This window comes from Nothobranchius furzeri, chromosome 2 (genome assembly GCF_043380555.1).
Source record: "Nothobranchius furzeri strain GRZ-AD chromosome 2, NfurGRZ-RIMD1, whole genome shotgun sequence".
NCBI lineage: Eukaryota > Metazoa > Chordata > Actinopteri > Cyprinodontiformes > Nothobranchiidae > Nothobranchius > Nothobranchius furzeri.
In genome coordinates, this window is record NC_091742.1 from 93,887,404 (window position 1) to 93,913,885 (window position 26,482).

Here is a 26,482-nt window from a genome sequence, read left to right on the forward strand (position 1 = left end):
ATTAAGTGAATGCACTAAACCCACAAATGATAGAAGATTAAATATTATTAATCATATTACTATCAAATGTAAATAAGTATAACAGATAACTAATCTTAATGAAATAATAATATTAATAATTTTTATTTTACTATTGATTATATTTCATTTCTAAGGTGTGGATGTCTGTGAACATTACAGAATATTCAGACTGGTGTAAAGAACATGATATTATTAATAACAGGTCATGATCTAAAGCTGGTCTGAGGTATAAAACTCTGCCCTGGGCCTAAAGCCCTGCAGATAGATTTAGTTTCTATAAACACCAACAACAAATAAACAACAGCAGCTGGATTCTACTTTGTTCCTTAAATTGAGTCACGTAGTTTTGCAAGTTCTGCAGCTCACACGTTCACCAGGGAGCTCTTCTGCCAGCTGATTGGTTCTTTTGGTACCTAGTGCAGTTCTGGTGCTGAGCAGCATGGATGCATCAGTGGATTTCACTGTAGTCTGTGTTCATAATGGATTAAGAAAGGACAGGAAAACATTGTTAACTCAAATATATCATTATAATGAACATGTATAGATACTTTATCATACATACCTACCAGCCTGTAACTCTACTTTCCCCCAAAAATGCACCAGACTGATGCGTTTAAATATAAAATGTCCAAAAATTTATTTCCTGGGGGCATGCCCCCGACCCCCCTAGTGTACTTTAATACTTATCATCTTTTTTACCTCAGAGAAATCTCAACACCCACACTTTTAAACACTGTGTATGTGAACGGGTTATTCCAAATTTTTCAGAAACAACAATACTGACCTTAAAACCAATCAAAACCTGAATAGTGGCTGTGTGTAAACAATGTGAGCCCCCCCCCCCCCCCTCCACAATAATTTTCAGTCAGATGAGAATTTTTTGCTTCAATCCCTGATCAAGAGTTAAACTACGAGCAAACTGCTGAATTGGCTGACTGAGTGGAGGTGGTTCATAGATGTCGCAACCATTATGTCAGAAGGGAATGCCCCTCCCACTTTTTAAAAGTATGCATTTGGACCACACACACACACACACACACACACACACACACACACACACACACACACACACACACACACACATTTAGTTCACCTTTTGCTCTTTCGATTGTTCTCAAAGAAATCCATTCCACTTGATTCATTAGCAATGACTCCGTCTGCTGAAGTCCGTTCCACGTTTTCCTGGTTGCTCTGCTGCACGCATGGTGGACGTGACCGACATGGTTGTCAACAAAGTTAGAAAATAAAAGACCGAACGAACCAAAGTGAAACTACAGGCTTGTCGAAGCTGGAGGAGGAGTCAGTGCCATTACTATCCCATAATAAGCAGTGTCCATGTCTGATCCCTCCACAGACATGGGGACATGAGGACATTTCTCACAAAGAAGCATAAAACAAGTAAAACTGTCCAGAATGAATGCTGACAGATGCTTCTGGTTAGAACTCGGTTTGCCCGCGGGTGATCTGGGTGAGGCCACAGAACCTGCAAAGACTCTCAAAAGGTCTGGAAAACGACCGGTTCGGCTGGCTCCGGTGAAGTGGAGACGGTCATACTGGGAAGTTTCGGTAATGGAAACACACCAGTTAGTGCCTGGCTGGTTTATAAAAGACACCCGTTCCTCCTTTTGGTGTGAGGATGCCAGCTGGTCCTGTTCCACTGCAGATAGCTCATCAGTACTTAATACAAGTTGTTTATTGTGTATCTACGTTGGTGTTAGTTTGGGATGTTCTGATCATACCAGCAACACCTGTGTGAACCCTGTGTGCAGCACTTGGGGTTCTTCCCCTTTTCCTTCATGCTGTGCAGGACAGCAGCAACAATGTAAAATTAAAGCTGCAAGCAGCGTCGTTCGGCCCTCGCAGCTCCGCGCCGCTCCGGGGCACCAGGGCACGTCCCCGGAACAGAAAAGTCCACCACCCCGACACCAGAAACCGCTAACGGTCACCTCGTCTGCACCTCACCCTGACTCGGCATCCCCTCTGAGCCCACCATTGAATTACACGTCTCACCACTAGGGCATACTCTATCTTTACCACACTGGTGGTGTGATGACAGTGACCAACTTTAATGCTATTCTGACCATGTTTTTTTAAAGTTATCGTAGGTTAAAGTTATCTAGGGGGCGCTGTGACCAACTACAGAAAAGTCCCATTGAGGTCAGCTTTGGTGACATTATATAACATTCACCAACCGTTTGTGCCTCATTGGCTAAAGGGCATGATTGTTCATTGCCATGTTCAAATTCGGGCAAATCGGAGGCCGTTTGTGGAAGTTACAGTCAAATGTAAGGTCATGGCATCACGCCAGCATTCACCAAGGCATCAAAGCCCCTCCCTTTCTGGAAAGCTATCAGATCTGAATGGTCATTACAACATCATGAAGACAGTGTATGACCTTAGTGTCATGTTCACTAAATTAGAGGGGACAAATATGGGCATTTCACCATAAAACAATAGACTTCCTGTATTCAGGGGCGGGGCTTAGGTGATGTCAGCTGTCCACATTGTCATTGTCTTGAGATGTGGTCAGTGATCACACAGACAATGTTTGATATAGATCTGATAAAGCACATGGGAGTTGTTAAGTCAAGTAATGTAACGGCGAAAGGTCAAAGTTTGAGGCTTAGCCATGCCCACACCTTTATACTTATTTAAAATCCGACGGTTGAATTTTTTCCTCTATGTCTTAAGAGTATATTGCAGACGTCTGAAGGCGATTGGTGAAAAGGGCGACGGAGCATCACTCTCCAAACAACGTGTGTGAAAACCACTAAATCGCGCACTTGGACCAAAATGGCCGACTTCCTGTGCGACTTTGCACTTGGCTCCAAGAGACTTTTTTGTAGGTCCTGAGACACCACATTAGAGTACCAAATTTCGTAATCCTCAGTCAAAGCATGGCTTGGGGCTGACAGTTTTAATGGTCCTAGGGGGCGCCAATTCAGAAAATAGGCCACGCCCACAAACTTAAGCTGACCATTTCTATCGGTGGTCAGACTAGGATCACTCACAACAAATTTCGAGGTGATATCACGATAAATGAAGAAATGAGAGTCACACGTATTTCCTAGGGCTGGGGGTAAACGATTATTTTTAAAACGATTATTCTGACGATTATTTTATCGAATAGTCGACTATTCTAATGACTATTTAGAAAACTAATCTAATGATTATTTTTCTATTGCACAATTAACAAAAACCAGAAAATCTCAAATAAATTCCTCAAAAAAATTGATAAATTCTTACTGTAAGAGAATAAACACTACAGGCCTTCCATTTTGTATAACACTGCTTTTATTGTGTTGCGGTTGGTTATGTTCTGATGACGTGTAGAACTTGGGAGTGCAGGCTGCTGCCTGAGAGGTGGTAGAAGATGGAGTGTCTCCATGCTGCTTTGTTTTGGTCACTTATGTGCGTGAGGCGAGTGGTGTTACGGGTTAAACCAAACTCAGGTGATATTTTACACTAAACCGAAAACCCACAACACTCTAAATGTAATAAAAGGGAGATCTACACCACAAAAAAGATGAACTCTAAACCAAAACGTAACAGCTTATCCCAACGCAAGAAGCTGTTAGCGAAGATGCTAACAGTAGTTTTACCAACGTTAAGTTCAAGTTACCAAGTTTAAATAAACCAAAAACACCCAGCAGCAAACAGACCAGCACGGAGGAGAGACTGCTACCACCAAAACAGCTCTCCTCATGTCTGAAAGAAGCTCCTTTATGAAGGGAGAAACGCTCCCGGTGATTTTCTACATCTGCGATAGACACGAAGCAGCGCATCTGACCCCGGAAGTTGTCCGTTGCCGGGAGACGAAGGCGGGCAAAACAGGAAAGGAATCTAGTAGTGGACGGACATTGTTCCGGGTCTTCGGTATTTGGCGGAGATGTTAGTGAAGGTGGAGAAGAGGGCGAACTAGAGGAAAAACGGGCAGATTCCTCCTCTATTTACAAACTCCTGGGGATGCAACAAGTGGGCGCGGTGCGTCGACTTCCGGATCTGACGTCGACAAATTTTTAGAATCGAGCCGTCGACTTCGTCGAGGCTTCGCTACAGCCCTAGTATTTCCATGGCGTGATGGCGAATTTCGCCATGCTCCCAAAGCCCCGCCTTTTTTCAAAACCTTCCAGTACTGGAGACCAAGTGACCTCAACTTGTCTGCTGCTATTTTCCAGAGATTCCTGGTGATTGGGTAAAAGGTGTCCAATAGGGAGCTGTGAAAATAAGAGTGGCGTGGCAAAAGGTCAAAGTTTGAGGCTTAGCCACGCCCACAACTTTATACTTATTTAAAATCCGACGGTTGAATTTTTTCCTCTATGTCTTAAGAGTGTATAGCAGAAGCTTGAAGGCGATTGGTGAAAAGGGCAACGGAGCATCACTCTCCAAACAACGTGTGCGAAAACCACTAAATCGCGTACTTGGACCAAAATGGCCGACTTCCTGTGTGACTTTAAACTTGGCTCCAAGAGACTTTTTTGTAGGTCCTGAGACACCACATTAGTGTACCAAATTTCGTAAATCTCAGTCAAAGCATGGCTTGGGGCTGACAGTTTTAATGGTCCTAGGGGGCGCTATTTCAGAAAATAGGCCACGCCCACACACTTCACCTATCTATTTCTATTGGGGGTCAAACTAGGATCACTCACAACAAATTTCGAGGTGATATCACAATAAATGAAGAAATGAGAGGCAAACGTATTTCCATGGCGTGATGGCGAATTTCACCATGCTCCCGAAGCCCCGGCTTTTTTCGAAACCTGCCAGTACTGGAGACCAAGTGACCTCAACTTGTCTGCTGCTATTTGCCAGAGATTCCTGGTGATTGGGCAAAAGGAGTCCAATAGGGAGCTGTGTAAAAAAGAGTGGCGTGGCGACAGGTCAAAGTTTGAGGCTTAGCCACGCCCACACCTTTATACTTATTTAAAATCCGACGGTTGAATTTTTTCCTTTATGTCTTAAGAGTGTATAGCAGAAGCTTGAAGGCGATTGGTGAAAAGGGCGACGGAGCATCACTCTCCAAACAACGTGTGCGAAAACCACTAAATCGCGTACTTGGACCAAAATGGCCGACTTCCTGTGCGACTTTGAACTTGGCTCCAAGAGACTTTTTTGTAGGTCCTGAGACACCACATTAGTGTACCAAATTTCGTAATTCTCAGTCAAAGCATGGCTTGGGGCTGACAGTTTTAATGGTCCTAGGGGGCGCTATTTCAGAAAATAGGCCACGCCCACCAGATGTTGACATCAGATTTTTGGAGGGGCCGGACTAGGATCACTCACAAGAAGTTTCATGACGATATCTTTAGAAATGACGAAATGGGAGGCAAACGTAAGGCCACGGCGGTACGCCTGACTTCGCCGTGCCGCCACAGCCCCGCCCTTTGCCGAAAACTCCCATAAAGTGACGCCAAGCAACCCCCACTTGTCTTGAGTTACCAGCTACAAATTTGTGGTGATTAAGTGTAATGGGGCAATTTGGGACCTTTCACAGTAAAACTTGACCTTTTCTGTCCTGAGGGGGCGGGGCTTGTGTGATGTCATCATCCGACCTTTCAATTTACTTTGTGGGGAGATGACGAATGACCACAGAACGTTTGGTAACTCTATTCCATTCAGTTACGAAGTTATAGCAATTTAACTTTTTTTGGCGAGTAGTCAAACTTCGAGGCCTGGCCCCGCCCCTTCAACATGTACGAAAACTCAGAATCCTTGTCTCATTTTGTTCGCCCATCTCTTCTGAGCAATTTTCCACCACTTTTGAGACGATCTTACAAAAAATGATCGAGCAATCCAATCAGAAACGGACCCTAAAAACGGCAAAAACGGCAAAAAATCGCCATTTCAACCCAAAATGGCCGACTTCCTGTTTGATATTGACCATGCTTGCAAGAGACTTTTCTGTGCGGACTGTTGAGTACTATAAGTGTACCAAATTTCAAAACTGTACGATAAACTAAGCTTTATGGAGAGGGTTTTTTTTTTCATTTTGTAGGCGGCGCTGTTCAGCCATTTTCTTTGTGATTTTTTTGGGACCTTTAAAATCTCAAATTTTTCACCAGGCCTGACAAGTTTGCAAAATATTGTGAGTTTTGGGGTATGTTAAGGTCCCCAAAAAGCCGTTCAAAGCGGGCTAAGAATAACAAAAAAGAAAGAATAATCAGAGCAACAAAAACAAGAGGCCTTCGCAGCGCTTTCGCTGCTCGGGCCTAACAAGAAGACGAAGACGAAGAAAATATCATTTCTATAGCGCCTCTCAAGATAAAAATCACGAGGCGCTTCACAAAAACAACAAATGTAAAAATATAAAAAGCATTTAGAAAATGTTTAAAATATATTTAAAATTAGCAAAAATAGGCAATTGTGATTAAAAAATGTTAAGAAAGAGAGAGAGTGAATAGGAAAGAGGGAAATCAGTGGATCCTGAGGAAGGTGGAATAGGTGGGGAGAGCAGAATAAAGAGAGAGGGGTGAAGAAGGTCATACAAAAGCCAGCTTGAACAAGTGAGTCTTCAGCTGCTTTTTGAAGGAGACCACTGAGTCCACTGTTCTCAGGCTCAGGGAAAGAGAGTTCCAGAGTCTGGGGGGCCACAGCAGCAAATGATCTGTCACATTTGACCTTTAGCCTGGTGCGTTGCACAACCAGTAGGCTTTGATCACTGGACCTCAGGGACCTGCTGGGAGTGTAGGGACTAAGAAGATCACCAATGTAAGATGGTGCTTGTCCATGTAAGGCCCTAAAGACCAGAACCAGGATCTTGAAATGAACCCTGAAGTTGACTGGCAGCCAGTGAAGCTGCAGGAGAAGCGGGGTGATGTGGGTGTGTTTGGAGGACTTGGTCAGAAGCTGAGCACAGGCATTCTGAACCATCTGTAGACGGTTCAGGGAGGTTCTGCTCAGACACGTGAAAAGAGAGTTACAGTAGTCTAAGTGTGAGGAGATGAAGGTGTGGATAACTGTCTCAAGTTCAGAGCAAGACAGAATGGGACTCTGCTTAGCAATGTTCCTGAGATGGAAGAAGGAAGAGCGAACAAGAGAACTGACATGAGAATCCAGGGTGAGAGCTGGGTCAAAGGTCACGCCAAGATTCCTGACAGAAGGTTTGGTGTGAGAAGCAAGCTGACCAAGAGAGTCTCTGACTTTGGGAACCAGCTTGTCTGGGGCACAGATGAGGATCTCAGTCTTATCTTCATTCAGCTGAAGAAAGCTCCCATCCATCCAGGTTTTGATAGAGTCTAAGCAGGTGTGTAACAGCTGCAGCTTAGACATCGCATGGGGCTTAAAGGAGATGTACAGTTGGATGTCATCTGCATAAAGATGGTAGGAGATTCCTTTGAAGGAGCTCAGGATGTGCTGAAGAGGAAGCAGATAGAGGAGGAAGAGCAGAGGCCCCAGCACAGAACCTTGTGGGACACCATGGGTAAGGGAGGTGGTGGCGGACCTAAACTTGGAGACGGCCACAGAAAAGGAGCGCTCAGAGAGATAAGAGGAGAACCACTCCAGAGCAGATCCTGGTAGGCCTACCCAGTCTCTCAGCCTCTCCAGTAGCAGCTGATGGTCAACAGTGTCAAAGGCTGCAGTCAGGTCCAGCAGGACCAGAACAGAACAGTCCCCTGCATCACTGTGAGTCAGAAGGTCATTAGAGACCCTAAGAAGAGCTGTTTCAGTAGAATGAGCTCTACGAAAACCTGACTGGAAGCTATCATAGATGTTATGTTCATCAGGAGCAGCTGTGAATTGTTTAGCCACAACCTTTTCCAAGATCTTGGAGATGAACGGAAGTTTAGAGATGGGTCTGAAGCTGCTATGGAGAGAGGGGTCAAGACTCGGTTTTTTAAGAAGCGGGTGGATTACAGCGTTCTTAAAGTAAGCAGGGACCTGACCAGAGACCAGAGAAGCATTAATTATAGAGAGCACGCTGGGACAGATGGACTGAAAAGCACTTTTAAACAAAGATGAGGGTAAGATGTCGAGGGGGCATGCAGAGCTCTTCGTAGAGTTAACTAGTTTGGTGTTATCTTGGACCAGGACATGTCTTTCAAATCCCAGGTTTCACAAGTTTGTCGGATTTCCTTTTTCCACCTTCGGAATATTGCTAAGATTAGAAGCATACTTTCCAGGAGTGATGCTGAAAAACTAGTTCATGCATTTATTACATCAAGACTGGATTACTGTAATTCATTACTCTCAGGAAGTCCAAAGAATGTAGTTAAAAGTCTTCAGCTTGTCCAAAATGCTGCAGCTAGAGTTCTGATGAGAATTAAAAAGAGAGATCATATCTCTCCTGTCTTAGCTTCCTTACTTTGGCTACCTGTTAAATTCAGAATCGATTTTAAGATCCTCCTTCTCACATACAAAGCTCTTAATAATCAAGCTCCATCATACATCAGTGATCTGATTGTTCCGTACGTTCCTAACCGAGCGCTTCGCTCTCAGACTGCAGGCTTACTGGTGGTTCCCAGAATATCTAAAATTAGGATGGGAGGCAGATCTTTTAGTTTTCAGGCTTCTCTCCTGTGGAACCAGCTCCCAGCCTTAGTCCGTGAGGCTGACACTTTGTCTACATTTAAGAATAGGCTTAAAACATTTTTATTTGATAGGGCCTATGGTTAAAATCTGATGTTAGCCTAAATCAGGACAAGTGGGGGAGTAGAGGGAGGTGGAGTGTACAGTCGGTAAATACGACTCTCCCTTGCCCTGCCTCCAACATGCCTCCATCTAAATAGGATAGATTATCCAGAGTTATCTCTGTAGTTATGCTGCTATAGGCTTAGACTGCTGGAGGACACACTGACCACTTTTCACACTCTACTACTTTCTTCTACTATCTGCTCTTTAACTCTATTCCTTTCTGCAATTTCAGCTGCTAACTTTATTTTCTCTCTAAGTGTTTTTCTCCCCAGAAGAAGCTACAACGATGTTCTGCTGAGCTGTGGTGGCCTCATGGAGGGGGCCATCTTCTAGCACACTGCAGCTAACCACTTAAACATTCTCCCTCTCCTGATAATAACTTTTTGCTTTCCTTGACGTTGGACGTGTTACTGCTAGTTTACCCATTTAATTAGAGATCCACTAGGATGAATACAATAAAGTTCATCTCACCAAATAGAATATTTACTAAGACATCACAATAGAACTATAGACACATTATTGTGTGTGTGTGCGTGTGCGCGCGCGTGTGTGTGTGTGTGCGTGTGTGTGTGTGCTCTGTCTACTTGATCCCCAGTGAATCGTGGAGGATGGCTGCTTATACTGAGCCAGGATTCTCTGGAGGTTTCTTCCTGTTAAAAGGGAGTTCTCCTCTACACTGTCGCTGTATGCTTGCTTAGTATGAGGATTGCTGTAAAGTCACTGACACTCGTCAGTGACTTGATGCAATTTGCTGGGTTCCTTATATAGGAAACATTATTTCTGATTGGCTTAATGAACTGTGAATTGGAATGTTTATTATGTGAAGTGCCTTGAGACAACTCTTGTCGTGATTTGGCGCTATATAAATAAACTTGAATTGAATTAAATTAACTCAGGCAAAGAAACAGGAGCAAAGCTATCTAGGATGATGGGCCTGGTTGGAGTCGGGAGAGGCAGCGATAAGGCTGAAGGAGAGATGCTAGATCTAACCTTATTGACTTAGTCCACAAAGAAAGACAGAAAGTTCTCACAGTCTGCAAAAGAGTGGATGGAGGCTGTAGGAGTAGCAGGATAGAGGATGCTGCTGATGGTGTTAAACAGCACCTTGGGGTTCCCTTTGCTCTGGGACACCAGGTTGGAGAAATTGGAAACCCTCGCTTCTCTGACTGCAGAGTTAAAGGATGTCAGAAGATCCTTTAGGTGCAGCAGATGGACGTGGAAATGGGGTTTCTTCCACAAACGCTCAATTTTTCTGCACTGGCGCTTCAGGCTGCGAAGGCTGTCATTAAACCAGGGAGTAGGGTTCACTGCAGGAACTGATCTGGTTCTGACAGGACAGATGTTGTCCAGAATGAAGAGTCAGTGCTCGTTAAACTGAGAAGTTAAGGAATCTGGGTTGTTATCAGAACAACAGGGTGGATCAAAAGCAGCAGAAAAATTGCTAGCTGTGCTCTCATTAAGAAAATGAGAACTAACCATAAGGCGAGCAGGAGGTGGGGACGCAGAAACTGACAAGTTAAAGAAAATGCAATGGTGATCTGAAATATAAACGTCCTCAGGACAAACGCTGTCAGCATTTGGACTCATGGTAAAAACAAGGCCTAGAGTGTGCCCCCTAGTGTGTGTGGGGCCAGAAACATGCCGGGTAAAGCTGAAGGAGTCCATAAGGCTGGAGAAATTCATGGCAAAGTGATCAGAGGGATCATCAACATGGATGTTAAAGTCACCAACAATCACCAGTCTGGAAAGCTTCATAGTGGAGGATAGAAAGTCACTAAACTCCTGAAGAAAAGAACTGTTTGGACCAGGTGGACGATAGACCACAGCACAGTAGAACGGGTCTTTACGCCCGACTTTAATCAGCTGCAGTTCGAAGAAAGCAAAGTGACCAGAGGTTGTAGAGCTACATGGAAGATGGTCTCTGAAGACAACAGCTAGGCCTCCACCACGACCAGAACCCCGAGGCTGGCTAAGAAAAGAATAACTACTCGGGCAGAGTTCAATCAGACCAGAATAATCAGATGTTTGCTGCCAAACTTCAGTCAGAAACATAAAATCCAGGTTTTTAGAGAGAATTAGATCATTGAGCAGGAAGGACTTATTGTTAACAGAGCGGGTATTTAATAGAGCCATGCTGAGTGAGGTGGAGGAATCAGAAACTACAGAAACAGCTGGAGTTAGAGGACGTAAATTAGCAGGGTTAGATCCATGGTGTTTATAAAAACCACTCATGGAAGGAACAGAAGGAGAAACCACCGAGGAATGAGGATAAACCGACCTTAAAAAACTTGGACCGATGAACCGCGTTGCAACGCGGCCTGGCGGGAATGCGGAGGTGGCGCTCAAGTCGCTAAACAAAGAACAAGAAGCTAGAAGATCACGCCAATGTTTACTAGATAAACCACGCTTTAAGAGAAGTCTTATTCTCACCTGTATTCCTGCTCGTTTACCTCTTTTCCTCCGACGATTTCCCGGGACCGGACAAACATCGCTGGAGGCGGGCAGCTCGGGACCGTCGTTTGGCTCCGGGCCAGTGCGCCACTCAGGTAAACAAAGAGGGAGGTACGTCCTCGGTGCATCTTGGGCGATCGTGAACGAACGGAAGGATAAAAGAGTCTGGCGATCATAGGAGATGGTAGCAGAGACACTACTGAAGAGGATCGCAGACAGGAGCAAGGTGGAAAAGAGGAGGTTAGTGGAGAAAAGTTTGAAAAAGTGGCCGGTGACTGCGGCTAAGCCAAGCACAGGCGCCATCTTGTCCGCCTGTGCTTGGCTTAGCCGCAGTCACCGGCAAACAACATGTCCGCCTAACTTTAACTCCGTCTGCGAGAGTGATGTAAGCTTTGAGTCCTGCAATGAAAAGCTTCAGCTCCTGGGGAAGCTGATTACAGCTGGTTTAATACGACGTAAAGAACAAAGTCTGGGTGGAGTGAGGTGAGTTTCCAGGGATGGCTGCAGAGATCAACACCTCCCAGTCAGACGCAGCTACGCTCACCAACACCCGTCTGTATGAGCGTCAGAAGGCTCAGCTAATAACCGGACCATAAGGAAGTTCATGATGCTGGAAGAGCAGCCTTTCTCTGTGGTGGAAGAAGAACCAAGTTTATTCATACAGCACGTGTCACAGACCGAGGTCATGAAATGAATGACAATAAAACGCTGAAAAATAATACAATGAGTAGAAAAAACAGGCTCTGCGCACTGCTCAGTCACTAAGTAACCCACTACTAATAATAATAATAACAATAAATCTCCCAAAATGCTAATTAGTAAGATTCCTTTGCTTTGTAGTGCTCTAGCCTGCTGAGAGCTTAAAAGTGAAAGATTGTTACTGACAGCAGCAACATCTAAGTGTTTATTCATTTTCCTTTTGACTGAATAGTTGCTGATTTTATCTTGGAGACGTTTCTCCTCACATAAGCTTCAGATCTAAAGCTTGGGTTGTGAGTAGGAGGCTTAGAAGTTCTGGTCAGAAACAAACACGCTGATTGTGATGGAAGTTTTTATTGTTCCTAAAGTAGAAATCTGTTTTTATCTAAATGAAGTTCATGTTCTTGTTCCTTTTTCCCACATCATGTAGCCAGTATCACTCATGGTGTAAATATAAAGGTATGGTGGTCTGTAACATCATGTGTCTGTGTGTCCTACAGATGTTCCACAGCTGGTGCTGGTTAAAGAAGAAGCTCCTGAAGAACAGAGTGCTGGTGTGGACCAGCAGGACCCAGAACACCTCCACATAAAGGAGGAACAGGAGGAGCTCTTGACCAGTCTGGAGGGAGAGCATCTCTGTTTGAAGAAGGAGACTGAAGCTCTCGGGTTTCCTGTTACTGCTGTTTCTATAAAGAGTGAGGATGATGAAGAGAAACCTCTGGTCTCACAGCTTCATCAGCAGCAAATAGAAGACAGAGATGTTCCAACCAGCAGCTCAGCTGACCAGATGGCAGCAGAAACTGGTGGAGGAGCAGGAACTAGCAGGAACCCAGATCTGAACCCTCATGAACAAACATCTGATTCTTCAGAGACTGAAGTTAGTGGAGATGATGATGATGATGATGTGAATCGGGACTCTGAGCTGTCAGACTCTGGGTCTGAAACTGGAGATGAAGATGATGACTGGAATGAGAGCAGGTCTTCTGAGTCAGATGGTAAGTCTGTCAACAAGTTCTTCACAAGTGGTCTCTCCAGAGACACGTGAGGGAGACAAGTCATCCAGCAATAAGGTCTTCAGGCTGTTTGGTTCATAAGAAATGTGTTAGAGTGAAGCAACATGTAGACTCGTGCAGGAAAGTCCAGAAGAAACCTAAATCATTTACAGTGGGGCAAAAAAGTATTTAGTCAGCCACCGATTGTGCAAGTTCTCCCACTTAAAATGATGACAGAGGTCAGTAATTTTCATCATAGGTACATTTCAACCGTGAGAGACAGAATGTGAAAAAAAAATCCATGATTTCACATGGCAGGATTTTTAAAGAATTTATTTGTAAATCAGGGCGGAAAATAAGTATTTGGTCAATAACAAAAATTCAACTTAATACTTTGTAACATAACCTTTGTTGGCAATAACAGAGGTCAAACGATTACTATAGGTCTTTACCAGGTTTGCACACACAGTAGCTGGTATTTTGGCCCATTCCTCCATGCAGATCTTCTCGAGAGCAGTGATGTTTTGGGGAACACAGACTTTCAACTCCCTCCACAGATTTTCTATGGGGTTGAGGTCTGGAGACTGGCTAGGCCACTCCAGGACTTTCAAATGCTTCTTACGAAGCCACTCCTTTGTTGCCCGGGCGGTGTGTTTTGGATCATTGTCGTGTTGGAAGACCCAGCCACGTTTCATCTTCAAAGCTCTCACTGATGGAAGGCGGTTTTGGCTCAAAATCTCACGATACATGGCCCCATTCATTCTGTCCTTAACACGGATCAGTCGTCCTGTTCCCTTAGCAGAAAAGCAGCCCCAAAGCATGATGTTCCCACCCCCATGCTTCACAGTAGGTATGGTGTTCTTGGGATGCAACTAAGTATTCTTCTTCCTCCAAACACGACGAGTTGAGTTTATACCAAAAAGTTCTACTTTGGTTTCATCTGACCACATGACATTCTCCCAATCCTCTGCTGTATCATCCATGTGCTCTCTGGCAAACTTCAGACGGGCCTGGACATGAACTGGATTCAGCAGCAGAACACGTCTAGCACTGCAGGATTTGATTCCCTGCCATTGTAGTGTGTTACTGATGGTGACCTTTGTTACTGTGGTCCCAGCTCTCTGCAGGTCATTCACCAGGTCCCCCTGTGTGGTTCTGGGATTCTTGCTCACCGTTCTCATGATCATTTTGACCCCACGGGATGAGATCTTGCGTGGAGCCCCAGATCGAGGGAGATTATCAGTGGTCTTGTATGTCTTCCATTTTCTGATAATTGCTCCCACAGTTGATTTTTTCACATCAAGCTGCTTGCCTATTGTAGATTCACTCTTCCCAGTCTGGTGCAGGTCTACAATTCTTTTCCTGGTGTCCTCTGAAAGCTCTTTGGTCTTGGCCATAGTGGAGTTTGGAGTCTGACTGTTTGAGGCTGTGGACAGGTGTCTTTTATACAGATAATGAGTTCAAACAGGTGCCATTAATACAGGTAACGAGCGGAGGACAGAAAAGCTTTTTAAAGAAGATGTTACAGGTCTGTGAGAGCCAGAGATTTTCCTTGTTTGAAGTGACCAAATACTTATTTTCCACCCTGATTTAAAAATAAATTCTTTAAAAATCCTACCATGTGAATTCATGGATTTTTTTCACATTCTGTCTCTCAAAGTTGAAGTGTACCTATGATGAAAATTACTGACCTCTGTCATCATTTTAAGTGGGAGAACTTGCACAATCAGTGGCTGACTAAATAATTTTTTGCCCCACTGTATGCCCTGATGTGGGGCTGGGGGGGTGCGTCGAAATGGTCGGGACATAAAAGGGGGTGCACGGCTAAATAAGTTTGGGAACTGCTGCATTAGATGATTAAAAAAAATTTTTTTGTAATTGTCAAATTAATCAACATTTTCTTTTTTCTCTTATCATGTCTAGATCTTCCACAGCATCATGTCTATGAAAAGGAGAAGAATTTGACTGTCCAGCAGCTCTTTAACCAGGAGTTGATCTCCTGTTCAGACCAGGAAGAACCAGAACAGCTAAAACTTTTCCAACATGAAGGGCAGCTCCTGAACCAGGAACATCTTACCTTCACGAATACTCCTTTGTCTGAAGAAACAGACTGTCATGAACCAGAACCAAACAGGAACCAGCCATTGTGTCAGAGTTCTACAGAACCTGAGAACCAACATCAGGGTGGATGCAGAAAAGAAAACTCAGAATCAAACGACAATGAAGAACTGAAACTGAATAAAAGGCGTCAGCGAAGCAAAGAACACAGAGAAAGTGTAGGTGGTGAAATACTAAAAAAAAACAAGAGGACTCACAGAGGTCAGAGACCATTTTATTGTAAGCTCTGTGGAAAATATTTCAGTCACAAATCTGATTTAAATATTCACGTGAGAACTCACACAGGTGAGAAGCCATATCCATGTAAAACTTGTGATAAATGTTTTAGTAACAGTGGTCACTTGACTACACACATGAGAACTCACACAGGTGAGAAGCCATATCCATGTGAAACTTGTGGTAAATGTTTTACAGACAGTGGTAGCTTGACTGCACACATGAGAACTCACACAGGTGAGAAGCCATATCCATGTAAAACTTGTGGTAAATGTTTTACAGAAAGTGGTAGCTTGACTAAACACATGAGAACTCACACAGGTGAGAAGCCATATCCATGTAAAACTTGTGGTAAATGTTTTACAGAAAGTGGTAGCTTGACTGCACACATGAGAACTCACACAGGAGAGAAGCCATATCCATGTAAAACTTGTGGTAAATGTTTTACAGAAAGTGGTAGCTTGACTAAACACATGAGAACTCACACAGGTGAGAAGCCATATCCATGTGAAACTTGTGGTAAATGTTTTACAGACAGTAGTAGCTTGACTGCACACATGAGAACTCACACAGGTGAGAAGCCATATCCATGTAAAACTTGTGGTAAATGTTTTACAGAAAGTGGTAGCTTGACTAAACACATGAGAACTCACACAGGTGAGAAGCCATATCCATGTAAAACTTGTGGTAAATGTTTTACTAACAGTGGTCACTTGACTACACACATGAGAACTCACACAGGTGAGAAGCCATATCCATGTAAAACTTGTGGTAAATGTTTTACTAACAGTGGTCACTTGACTACACACATGAGAACTCACACAGGTGAGAAGCCATATCCATGTAAAACTTGTGGTAAATGTTTTAGAGACAGTGGTAGCTTGACTATACACATGAGAACTCACACAGGTGAGAAGCCATATCCATGTAAAACTTGTGGTAAATGTTTTACTATTAGTGATAGCTTGACTAAACACATGAGAACTCACACAGGTGAGAAGCCATATCCATGTAAAACCTGTGGTAAATGTTTTACTAACAGTGGTCACTTGACTAAACACATGAGAACTCACACAGGTGAGAAGCCATATCCATGTAAAACCTGTGGTAAATGTTTTACTAACAGTGGTCACTTGACTAAACACATGAGAACTCACACAGGTGAGAAGCCATATCCATGTAAAACTTGTGGTAAATGTTTTACTAACAGTGGTCACTTGACTAAACACATGAGAACTCACACAGGTGAGAAGCCATATCCATGTAAAACCTGTGGTAAATGTTTTACTAACAGTGGTCACTTGACTAAACACATGAGAACTCACACAGGTGAGAAGCCATATCCATGTAAAACTTGTGGTAAATGTTTTACTAACAGTGGTCACTTGACTAAACACATGAGAACTCACACAGGTGAGAAGCCATATCCATGTAAAACTTGTGGTAAATGTTTTACTAACAGTGGTAGCTTGACTGCACACATGAGAACTCACACAGATGAGAAGCCATATCCATGTAAAACTTGTGGTAAATGTTTTACTAACAGTGGTAGCTTGACTGCACACATGAGAACTCACACAGGTGAGAAGCCATATCCATGTAAAACCTGTGGTAAATGTTTTACTAGCAGTGGTAGCTTGACTAAACACATGAGAACTCACACAGGTGAGAATTGATTTAATCTTCTATGAGATTCATTTTCTTTACCTTCTGATTTGAAAATTCACACTTGAGATTGTATTCATTAAAATATGATTGGCAACATATCATAGATGCCTTAAAGTGCTCAAGGCATGGGTGGAGACTTATTTCATCCACACTTCCTGTTAGAAAAACGCTTCTGAAAAGTAATTAGCTGACAACTTCACATTTTGTAGCTTGCCTTAGGAATGTAGATGTGATTGAGCACATGCGCACGTGATTTAAGACATGGGTGGTCTCTGATGTCACAAGCACACGTGGGCGGGTCAAAAGCGCAGAGAAGTCCGCAGTGTCCATTATTAAACAAAAGCAGCCTAAGTAGTTTTGCTTTTGGACACTTTCTGACTTTCATATTACATCCTGCTTTGCTGGGTCTGGCAGATTGTGTGTGTGTGTGTGTGTGTGTGTGTGTGTGTGTGTGTGTGTGTGTGTGTGTGTGTGTGCGCGCGCCTCACAGCAGTGAGGGACAGAGAAAATAAACAGCTTTTGTGAGAGGCTTCTTAATTCCACAGCATCAACGATAATGAATCACGCATGCGGGAAGCCTCCAGCAGGCTGATTCCCGCCGCCAATCGGAGTTGGTAATGGTAGGCATGCTTTTGAGTTAGCCAATCAGTCAGCAGTGGGCGTGTCGGCACTGCTCAGCTCCAGATGGACCTCCTTGGGAAGAGGGCTGGAAAGACATCTGGAGAGAGAAAACTCCTAACCCATGCCATTATTTTACTCAGATCTTTAACTTGTGGTCACATCTGCCTTAAAAATGTTCTTGCTTTATACTCAATAGGCAGTTCGGACCTGGCCTGACAACCTCCAAGTTTTAAATTCTACTCTGCTTAGTCAGGGAGCACATTGCTTGTGATGTGGATGAGGAGCTGTGGCCAGATAAAAACGAGCGGAAGCAGCACAGTCGTTTATTAATTCATTTTTTTCTTTATTCGTTTTAGCTTAACTATTAATTATAGTCTTCTGTTTGTATATGTAGACCACTGCATAGGCAACTCTGTGTTGGTTTGGATGAACTCTGTTGTTTTGTGTTAAAACACACTAAAGTATATTTTGTAACATGTGTTTGTGAATTTTGTACTCAAACATTCTGAAATATTTAATGCACTGTCGTAGTACAGTAAGTGTAACACTGAACACAATAAGTCGTTATGATGACTGGAGAAGTGGTCATAATGTTTTACACATCAGAGTTAATCTGGTTCTTATAAATGTTTACTCGTGATGGTTTGCGTGTCATTTGGAAACCAAAGACCATTTTGAGAAGAATGCGTGTGTTTTTGGATTCGCGTGTAGAGTTCTAAAAATATGTTGCATGCTTTAAAAAAACGTGAGTAAACAACTGTGAAGAACTGTAATTGTAATTATGTGTGATAAGTGTTTTCCAATTCAACAAGTTGTTTTGAAAAGTAGGGCAGCTGACTTTACAGTTTTTAATGACTGTGTTTGTTGTGAAAAGAGATTTCCTTCATGATTTCCTTGATAAACGTGTGTTTTTAAACTGTAATGTAAGTGTGAAGCAGAGATTGTGCTGGTAGTTCAGGAGAACTGGTTAGGGGAGTTGGCACATCAGTTACATGTTGTAGTCACTGTGCCAGATGTAAAAACAATTGTGTGTAAACAACAGCGTTAACATTAGTGGAGTGATCATATATAGTTTAATCTCATTTTCAAATAAAGAGAACAATGGTTTTTGATTAGTATATTGATCTTCGTGAATATGCCAATTGGCTATGTAAAATAACAGATTAATTACACAAAAATGCTGTTTTTCTTCAGATGGATGATCAGTGAAGCCGAACAATATATGTTTAAAGGTGCAATATGTAAGAATATAGTGAAAATTTTACAGTGAGAAAATCCCCAATGAATAATGTTCAGTCATTTTGGAAGAAAGGTTGTACTGAAACATATTTCATATCCAGCTGGCTGCTGGATATGCCGGGTTATGTTTGAGGTTGAAATGGCTCTGAGGGACAGACACAACCCGGTTGGAGTGGATGCAGGGGACAGGCTGAGTTTTGTGGCAAGGAGAAAGGGTAAGAAAAGGCCTGAGGAGTTAGATGATGAAAGATCACGAGCCCTCTTGATTACAACAGTCGCAAAACTTGTCTCTGATGGTGTTAGCGGTGGAAAAACAACAGCAGTCAGCTTCTGTTGACGTTAAACACAAAGCTGAGAGCTAAGCAGAAGTTCCCGCTAGACACACACACAGGGGGCCCCTCAATTCCTTCTGCTCCACTGTATTCCCTGCCACCTCCTGACAGGTATGACAGCTCTGCTGTGTGTGAGTATGGACTCCAAGCTCCTGTCTTTAAGGTAACTGGAGGCCTAATTGAGGATCAAGAGGTTGTTTCGCCCACACTCGTGCAGGAAAAAGTGCTAGTTGACTTAAACTGACCCAAACAAAAAGGGAACTTGAAACATTGGCCGCCCAAACCGCAAGCCAAATGAGGGAACACTCACGTCTCGCTCCTCCACATGCTCTCTTGACATCACACTTTCTACAGAAAGTCATGATTCAGTATGTTGATGACATTTCAATAGCCTCCACACCTTCTCAGACTTGTCTGTCAGACACTCACTCCATTCTGTCCATGATCGCTTCAGCTGAGTTCAAAGTTTCTGTTGAACAAAGATTATCGATTCATCCAGACCTGTCTTATTATATAAAAGCAGTTCTGAATTACATCTCAATCTGTGTGTTAATGTAACCAGGCTCAGGGTTCAGAAAAGGGTCTGTGTGTAAAATGTGTGTGCGTGACTTGACTCCTGATCTCCTGCTGTCGTAAATAATGAGTATACGTCAACTAATACAAATGTATGTTGTAGCTTTAACCTTGTATGGTGGAGTCCAGGATGTGATAAGGATTTCAGGGACATCCATGTCTAAAAAGTATTTATGGTCGACTTCCTTTGATATGTGCTGAAGAAAGAGGAAGGAAGAGAAGAAACATCTGATCTGGGAGGAGACTCAAGGCCGAAGAGTGCTTCCGAGGCGGGAGTTGCCATGGAAACGAAAGGGGGGCCAGAAGGAGAATGTTGGGTTGGAATAAAAGAGTGGGGGCTCGGTTGAGTGCGCTCTCTTTGGGGGTTGGTGAAGAGTTCGGAGGGAGAACTGTATCGGGTTGAGTGTTTTGACCCGCTGCGTTGGGAGATCTGGAATATTTTTACTTCATCATATAAAATAAAACTGCTGTTCCTTCATAAGGAGCTTCAAAACGGAATCTACTGCCTGGGGTCTCCATCCGTGTCGCGTAACAGCTGAAAAGGTGAGGTGCTGGTTACTTAAAGTCCCACTCCAAGAGGTTAATAATGTAGCTTAGAGTCTTTAACCTGGGCACAGTATAAGCTGCAGGTGACTGAGGTGTGGTGGAGTTCTGACAGGAGTCTTCCTTTGTACTGCTAAAAATATGTTTGCCAGGGTCTAAATCTAGGTAAAGATGATCGCTGATTAGCTCACAGTAGTGTAGAAACTCAGACTGGATAATCACGCTCACGCATAAATAGAATTACAAGTCAACCCTGAGGCATAGTGTTTATTGAAGAGTCAGCTAGCTTGGGAAGATGGCTTGTAACAGTTTCCAAAAACAAACTCATGTTGTAGGTCTGTGGTGCCATTTTTGGGACACCTTGTGTCTCTGACCGGTCATGAAATCTCTCCCTCCCACCGCTCCTCCATTTTACACCATCCACTGCCTGTCAAGGTGAAAGACATGCTGTGTTCTTTGGACATCACTGAGTGCGTTTACAAGCAGCCAGTAACCCTTTTAAAACCCGAATATTCGCAATAACCCGGTTCCGCACGGCCATGTAAACACCGCCAAAACCCCGGATATGCTCATAACCGGGTTTTAAAAAACCCGGTTACTACACCTGGGGTAACCCTTTTCTAACCCGAATGTTTGGTCGTGTAAACGCATATCGGGATATCCCCATCAAAGCGTGTGTTCTGCGCATGCTCTGTTCGCAAGGAATCTTGGTCTTTTGAGTAGCGAGACATCTTGTATGCGCCAGAACACCAAAAGTAAACAAGTTGGGAGCAACATGGCGAGTCGCGGCACAGCACCACACTTTTGGAGTGACGAGGAAACCGGTCTTCATCGGTCTGGTGAAAAGTATGAACATTATGTCTTTTGTTGATGGCCGAAAGTACAGAGACAGCGAAATATGACGCATATTGCATCTGGACGTAGTCCATACGTCCTGACGCTACCCCAACGTCCGCATTTAAATCGGGTTATGCAAGTTAGGGGTAACTCTATTTATGCTTGTAAACGGGTTATTCTGATCAACTCAGAAACCCGAATACCGACCTTAACCCGATCATAACCCAGATATTGGCTGCATGTAAACGTAGTCACTGGCTTTAACCGTCAGTTTGTTCCTGATTATGCAGGTATGACCCTCCTTTTGCTTGCGTTAGTGAACCAACAGGGTATGAGAAATCTGTCTGTACCTTTATCCTGGATTTTTGACTCTGAACAATCGTTCATTGCTCTCAAACAGGCTCTTGCTACCTGTTGAGAGGAGATTTGGGGCAGACTCGGTGGTCACATTTTCGAGTCTGGGCCAAGCTCATCTCTGTGAAAACCTCTGACCTCCTGCCATTCCACTCCTGCACACAGGCCCCAGCTCCTGAAATGTGTGTGTGAACTCTGCACTTCCGCTCCTGACTCTGAAGTGTGTGTGTGGGCCTCTGCCCTGCCCCCGCTGGCCCCCCTGCTCTGCACTCAGTTCTGTGGAACAAGCTGACTGGGTCCAACAGAACCAAGAGGCCAGAGGTGTGAACACTGACTTCTTGGAAAGTCAGAGCGTGAGGTCTAAAAAGGACTGCATGTGTAAAGAAGAACAGGAAAAGAAGATGGGGACAGGAAACCACAGAAAGTCACACTTCAGAAGAATGGGCCTGCAAGAGAGGCGAGAGACAGTTTTTGTGCAGCAAAAATAAAGATGTGAATTTTCCTCTCAACAGGTGTTAAAAAAGTTGATGAGACAGTAAAACAAAGATCAGGAACAATGAAAAAATATTGTAATGCATAATGTGGGAGGTGGGAAATAAAAGTGTCCAGAGTTCTGGTCAGGGAGAGTTGGTGATTGACAGTTGAAGTGTGTGTGTTACACAGAGAGCTTGTTTTCCTGCGGATCTGCTAGACTTGGATTTTTGATACGAGCTTTTCCTGTTTCGCCTACGCTATTGTTCCCTGTTTGGAGTACCTTTTTTCCTTTTTGTGTGTGGAATAAACTTTTTCTTCCTTCGGGAGGAAATTAAAAGGCAATTTGTGGGGGCCTCCTTTATTTCTCTGGCTCGGCAAGGTGAGTTTGCTGGTTGCTTCATTCCATCCCAGGTTGTTTAGATCATCTGTGGCTTGATCAGAGGGGAAGCTGACGGGGGTCTGTGATGAGTGTCATGAGCTCTTGCAGTGTCTGTGTGTTCTTATCAGTAGAGTCTTCCTACAGCTAAATAAAGGTGATTTTACCAGAATTAAAGGCCTAGATTGCATATAAGTAACAGTTTTTCTCTACAAAGTAAGAGTGCCTGCAGGAGGGGGCAGAGGTCACGCCCACCATCTAGTACCGTGAATAAGTGCCTTGAGATTTATCACCTAGTGTTAGCCCGGTGGCCTGGTTCACGACACTACCCCTGACGACATTCTACTGTTTTTTACTTGATGTTTCTGAAAGACTCTGTCATGGCTTGTGGAAGGCGTTTAACCCAAGACATGCAGAATCAGCTCAGGAGTCAGGAGGTAAGAAATTAAAGTCTTTATTTAAACAAACGGGAACCAAAGTAGCACTGAAATCCAGTGAATGATGCCGAGGGCGATTGCTCAGAGTTCTTAGCTCAGCGAGCTGCGGGGTGCCAAGGAGACGGGTGTAGTAATCCAGCCGGACGGGAGGTGAGGAAGCAGAGAGGAGAAACGCAGGAGCGGTGGAGGAGGATGAGACGTGAATGAGGATCCGTGGTTCTTAGCAGAATTTGGTGAAGGTTGGGGTGGTAATCCTAGGAGGGCAAACAAACGGAGCTTCAGGAGCAAGTTCAAAGCCGTAATCCAATAAACAGTCCAAGGTCAAAATCCAAGTAATCCAAACATGCGAGGTCAAACAAGTACGAGTGGCAGGCGTTACCAATACTGGAGTAATCATCCGGCTTCGAGTAGTGTCTCCATCCTCCTTTTAAACCCGAGCTCCAAATGAGTAACTCAAAACAGCTGGTACCTCTCCGCTCCTCACCTGTGGAACACAGAACCCCAAAGATTGTTAGTTGAGGAGGAGGACTCACCTAGACCCAAGAACGATGACATTACCCTCCCCCCCCCCTCAACGGGCGCCTCCTGGCGCCCCAGCGGTGGTCCTAGAGGCCTCGAAGTCTGAGATGAGGGAGGGGTCCTCGATGAACGCCCGGGGGACCCACGAACGCTCCTCCGGGCCATACCCCTCCCAGTCCACCAGGTATTGTACTCCCCGACCCCGAGGACGAGAGTCGAGTATCCGCCGAACCTGGTAGACCAGACCACCCTTGTAGTACCGAGCAGGTGGAGGCGGGTCCGGGGTCAGACAGAGAGGACTGGTGGCCACTGCTTTGATCAAGGACACGTGGAAAACTGGATGAATCCGGAGAGATCGCGGAAGGTCCAGGCGAACGGTCACAGGGCCGAGAACCGCCACAATCTTAAAAGTACCTAGGAACCTGGGAGCAAATTTCTTGGATGTGGCTTTAAGAGGTACATCCCTGGAGGACAGCCAGACCATCTGTCCAGGAGCGTAGGCTGGTGCTGGGCGGCGTTGACGATCCGCCAACTGCCGGTTCCATTCAGCAGTGCGTAAAAGTGTGGCTTTGGTAGCCGTCCAAGCTCGACGTGCCCGGCGGAGAAACTGTGGCGTAGTGACGGTGGAGTCTGACTGGTGGGGAAACAGAGAGGGTTGGTAGCCAAGAGAAGCTTCGAAGGGAGACTGACCTGTGGCTGTGGACACATGGCTGTTGTGGGCATACTCCATCCAGGCCAGGTGGTCGCTCCAAGAGGTGGGGTTGGTAGCACATCCACAACGCAGCATAGCTCCCAGCTCCTGATTCATGCGCTCACACTGTCCGTTGGTCTGCGGGTGAAATCCGGAGGTTAATGCTACACGGGCACCCAAGGCGTTGGCAAATTCCTTCCAGACTCTGGAAATGAACTGGGGGCCACGGTCAGACAGGATCTCCTCAGGAATCCCATGTAGACGAAACACGTGTTTGATCAGGAGCTGGGCAGTGATGGCTGAAGATGGGAGAGATTTCAGAGGTACAAGGTGGCAAGCCTTGGAGAACCTGTCTACGATAGTCAATATGGTATTGAAACCACGAGAGGCGGGCAATCCACACACAAAATCCAAGGAGATGTGCGACCAGGGACGAGACGGAACAGGAAGAGGACAGAGTAGACCAGCAGGTGAGCGGTTGTTACCTTTATGTTGGGCACACACATGGCACGCCAAGACGTATTCCTTCACGTCCTTGTAAATAGACGGCCACCAGAAGGAGCGCTTAATGAGGGCCAAAGTCCGACCGACACCAGGGTGAATGGAGAACTTTCCAGTATGAGCCCAGTGGATAACCTTGCCTCGCATGACCTGAGGAACAAAAAGTCTGTTTGAAGGACCGTTACCAGGACCGGGATCGACCCTGAGGGCTTCCAGAACTCTGTCTCTGATCTCCCATGTGAGCCCCGCCACCACGCAGGATGGAGGCAGGATAGTGCTCGGAACGAGATAATCCTCAGACGAGTACTGACGGGAAAGGGCATCTGGTTTAATGTTCTTAGACCCTGGCCGGTAGGAAATGACAAAGTTAAATCGAGTAAAGAAAAGTGACCAACGGTATTGGCGTGGGTTTAGCCGTTTTGCTTCCTTGAGGTAGGTCAAGTTCTTGTGGTCGGTCCAGATCACGAAAGGATGTTCTGCTCCCTCCAGCCAGTGCCTCCATTCTTCGAGGGCCAACTTCACTGCCAACAACTCTCGATCCCCCACATCGTACCGACTTTCTGTCGGCGTCAAACGTCTAGAAAAGAAGGCACAGGGATGGAGTCTATGATCGACGGGAGATACCTGGGACAAAACAGCTCCAACCCCAGTGTCAGAAGCGTCCACTTCAACAGTGAACTGCTGGCTTGGGTCCGGCCTGGTGAGAACAGGAGCCTCCGTGAACTTCTTCTTGAGGGTCCTAAAGGCCACTTCTGCTTCTGGGGACCAGGAGAAGGTTCTAGTGGTAGAGGTAAGACAGGTTAAAGGAGCGGCTGTCTGGCTATAGTTCCTAATAAACCGCCGATAAAAATTGGCAAACCCCAGAAACCGTTGCAACTGCTTCCTGGTAGTGGGCTTAGGCCAGTCTGCCACTGCCTGTACCTTCTCGGGGTCAGCCTTTTACCGCCCACTCTCCAGAACAAAACCTAAAAACTTTACCACAGAGACATGGAACTCGCAGTTTTCAGCTTTCACATAGAGTCTGTTCTCTAGAAGACGTTGAAGCACAGCCCTGACATGCTTCTGGTGTTGGGCGATCTAACTGGAAAAAATCAGAATATCATCTAGATAAACAGTCACGAAGTCATTGATATAATCACCCAACACAGCGTTGACCAGTCTCTGAAAAACAGCCGGGGCGTTGGTGAGTCCAAAAGGCATAACCAAGTATTCGAAATGCCCCAGCGGTGTCTTGAAGGCTGTCTTCCATTCGTCCCCCTGGCGGATCCGAACCAGGTGGTAGGCGTTTCGGAGGTCCAGACGAGTAAAAACGGTAGCATCCTGGACGGGCTCGAAGGTGGAGGACAGCAGTGGAAGAGGGTATTTATCCTTCACGGTGATCTGGTTAAGACTTCGATAATCGATACAGGGACGAAGTGAACCGTCCTTCTTAGCGACAAAGAAGAAACCAGCACCCAGGGGAGATATTGAAGGCCTGAAGCTCTCCATGCTGTCCCTTTCCGGTTTGGAGAGGCTGTAGAGGCGGCTGGAAGGCAGCGGGGCACCGGGGAGCAAATCAATACCACAATCGAAAGGGCGGTGCGGGGGCAGCGTCGCTGCTCGGTCCCTGCTAAAAACCTGTTGCAGGTCGTAGTAGATAGCTGGTACTTGGGAGAGGTCAGGAGGCTCAACCGGGGTCGTGTTGGAGCCCTTCGTGACCGGAGAGGCCGAGTTGAGGCACATCTGGTAACACGTCGGACTCCACGCCTCAATTCTGTTGTCCTGCCAATCAAGGTGTGGGTTGCGTTGCACAAGCCATGAGTGTCCAAGCACCAACAGGTTCTGAGGGGATGGAAACACAAAGAGTGAAATTGTCTCAATGTGATTACCTGAGGCTCTGAGCTGGAGCGGCGTGGTCCTGTGGGAGATGGTGGATAACAACCTCCCGTCTAAAGAAGAAACAGTCATAGGTTCCTGAAGAGGAACTGTGGGGATATCCCAGTCTCTGATTAATTGAGGGTTGATAAGGGACTGCTCACAACCGGAGTCCACCAGAGCAGTGACCTGGTGGTGTTGTCCCTTCCACATCACAGAGCAGGCGAGGGTGAATCGGGAGGTTGTATGTCCAAAACTGCTACCCACCAGTACTCCCGGACCTACTGGTGGGCTCTTCCTTTTACCAAAGCCGGGCAGGTCTGGACAAAATGCCC

The 26,482-nt window shown here is 45.1% G+C and overlaps 1 protein-coding gene across 2 annotated transcripts in view; it reads left to right on the forward strand.

Annotated features, from left to right (window-relative positions):
• The window catches only part of LOC129163068 (zinc finger protein 420-like), a 348,176-nt gene extending 329,986 nt beyond the window's left edge, over positions 1-18,190 (forward strand). Inside the window, exons 3-5 of one of the 2 annotated variants that reach the window (XM_070548179.1) lie at positions 12,303-12,797; positions 14,718-15,785; positions 15,954-18,190. In XM_070548179.1, coding sequence (XP_070404280.1) covers positions 12,303-12,797; positions 14,718-15,785; positions 15,954-16,804 — 2,414 coding nt within the window. In that variant the 3' untranslated portion in view covers positions 16,805-18,190. Of the gene's footprint in view, positions 1-12,302; positions 12,798-14,717 lie in introns of both variants that reach the window. The other variant, XM_070548178.1, reaches the window with a different exon arrangement.
• The last annotated feature ends 8,292 nt before the right edge of the window (positions 18,191-26,482 follow it).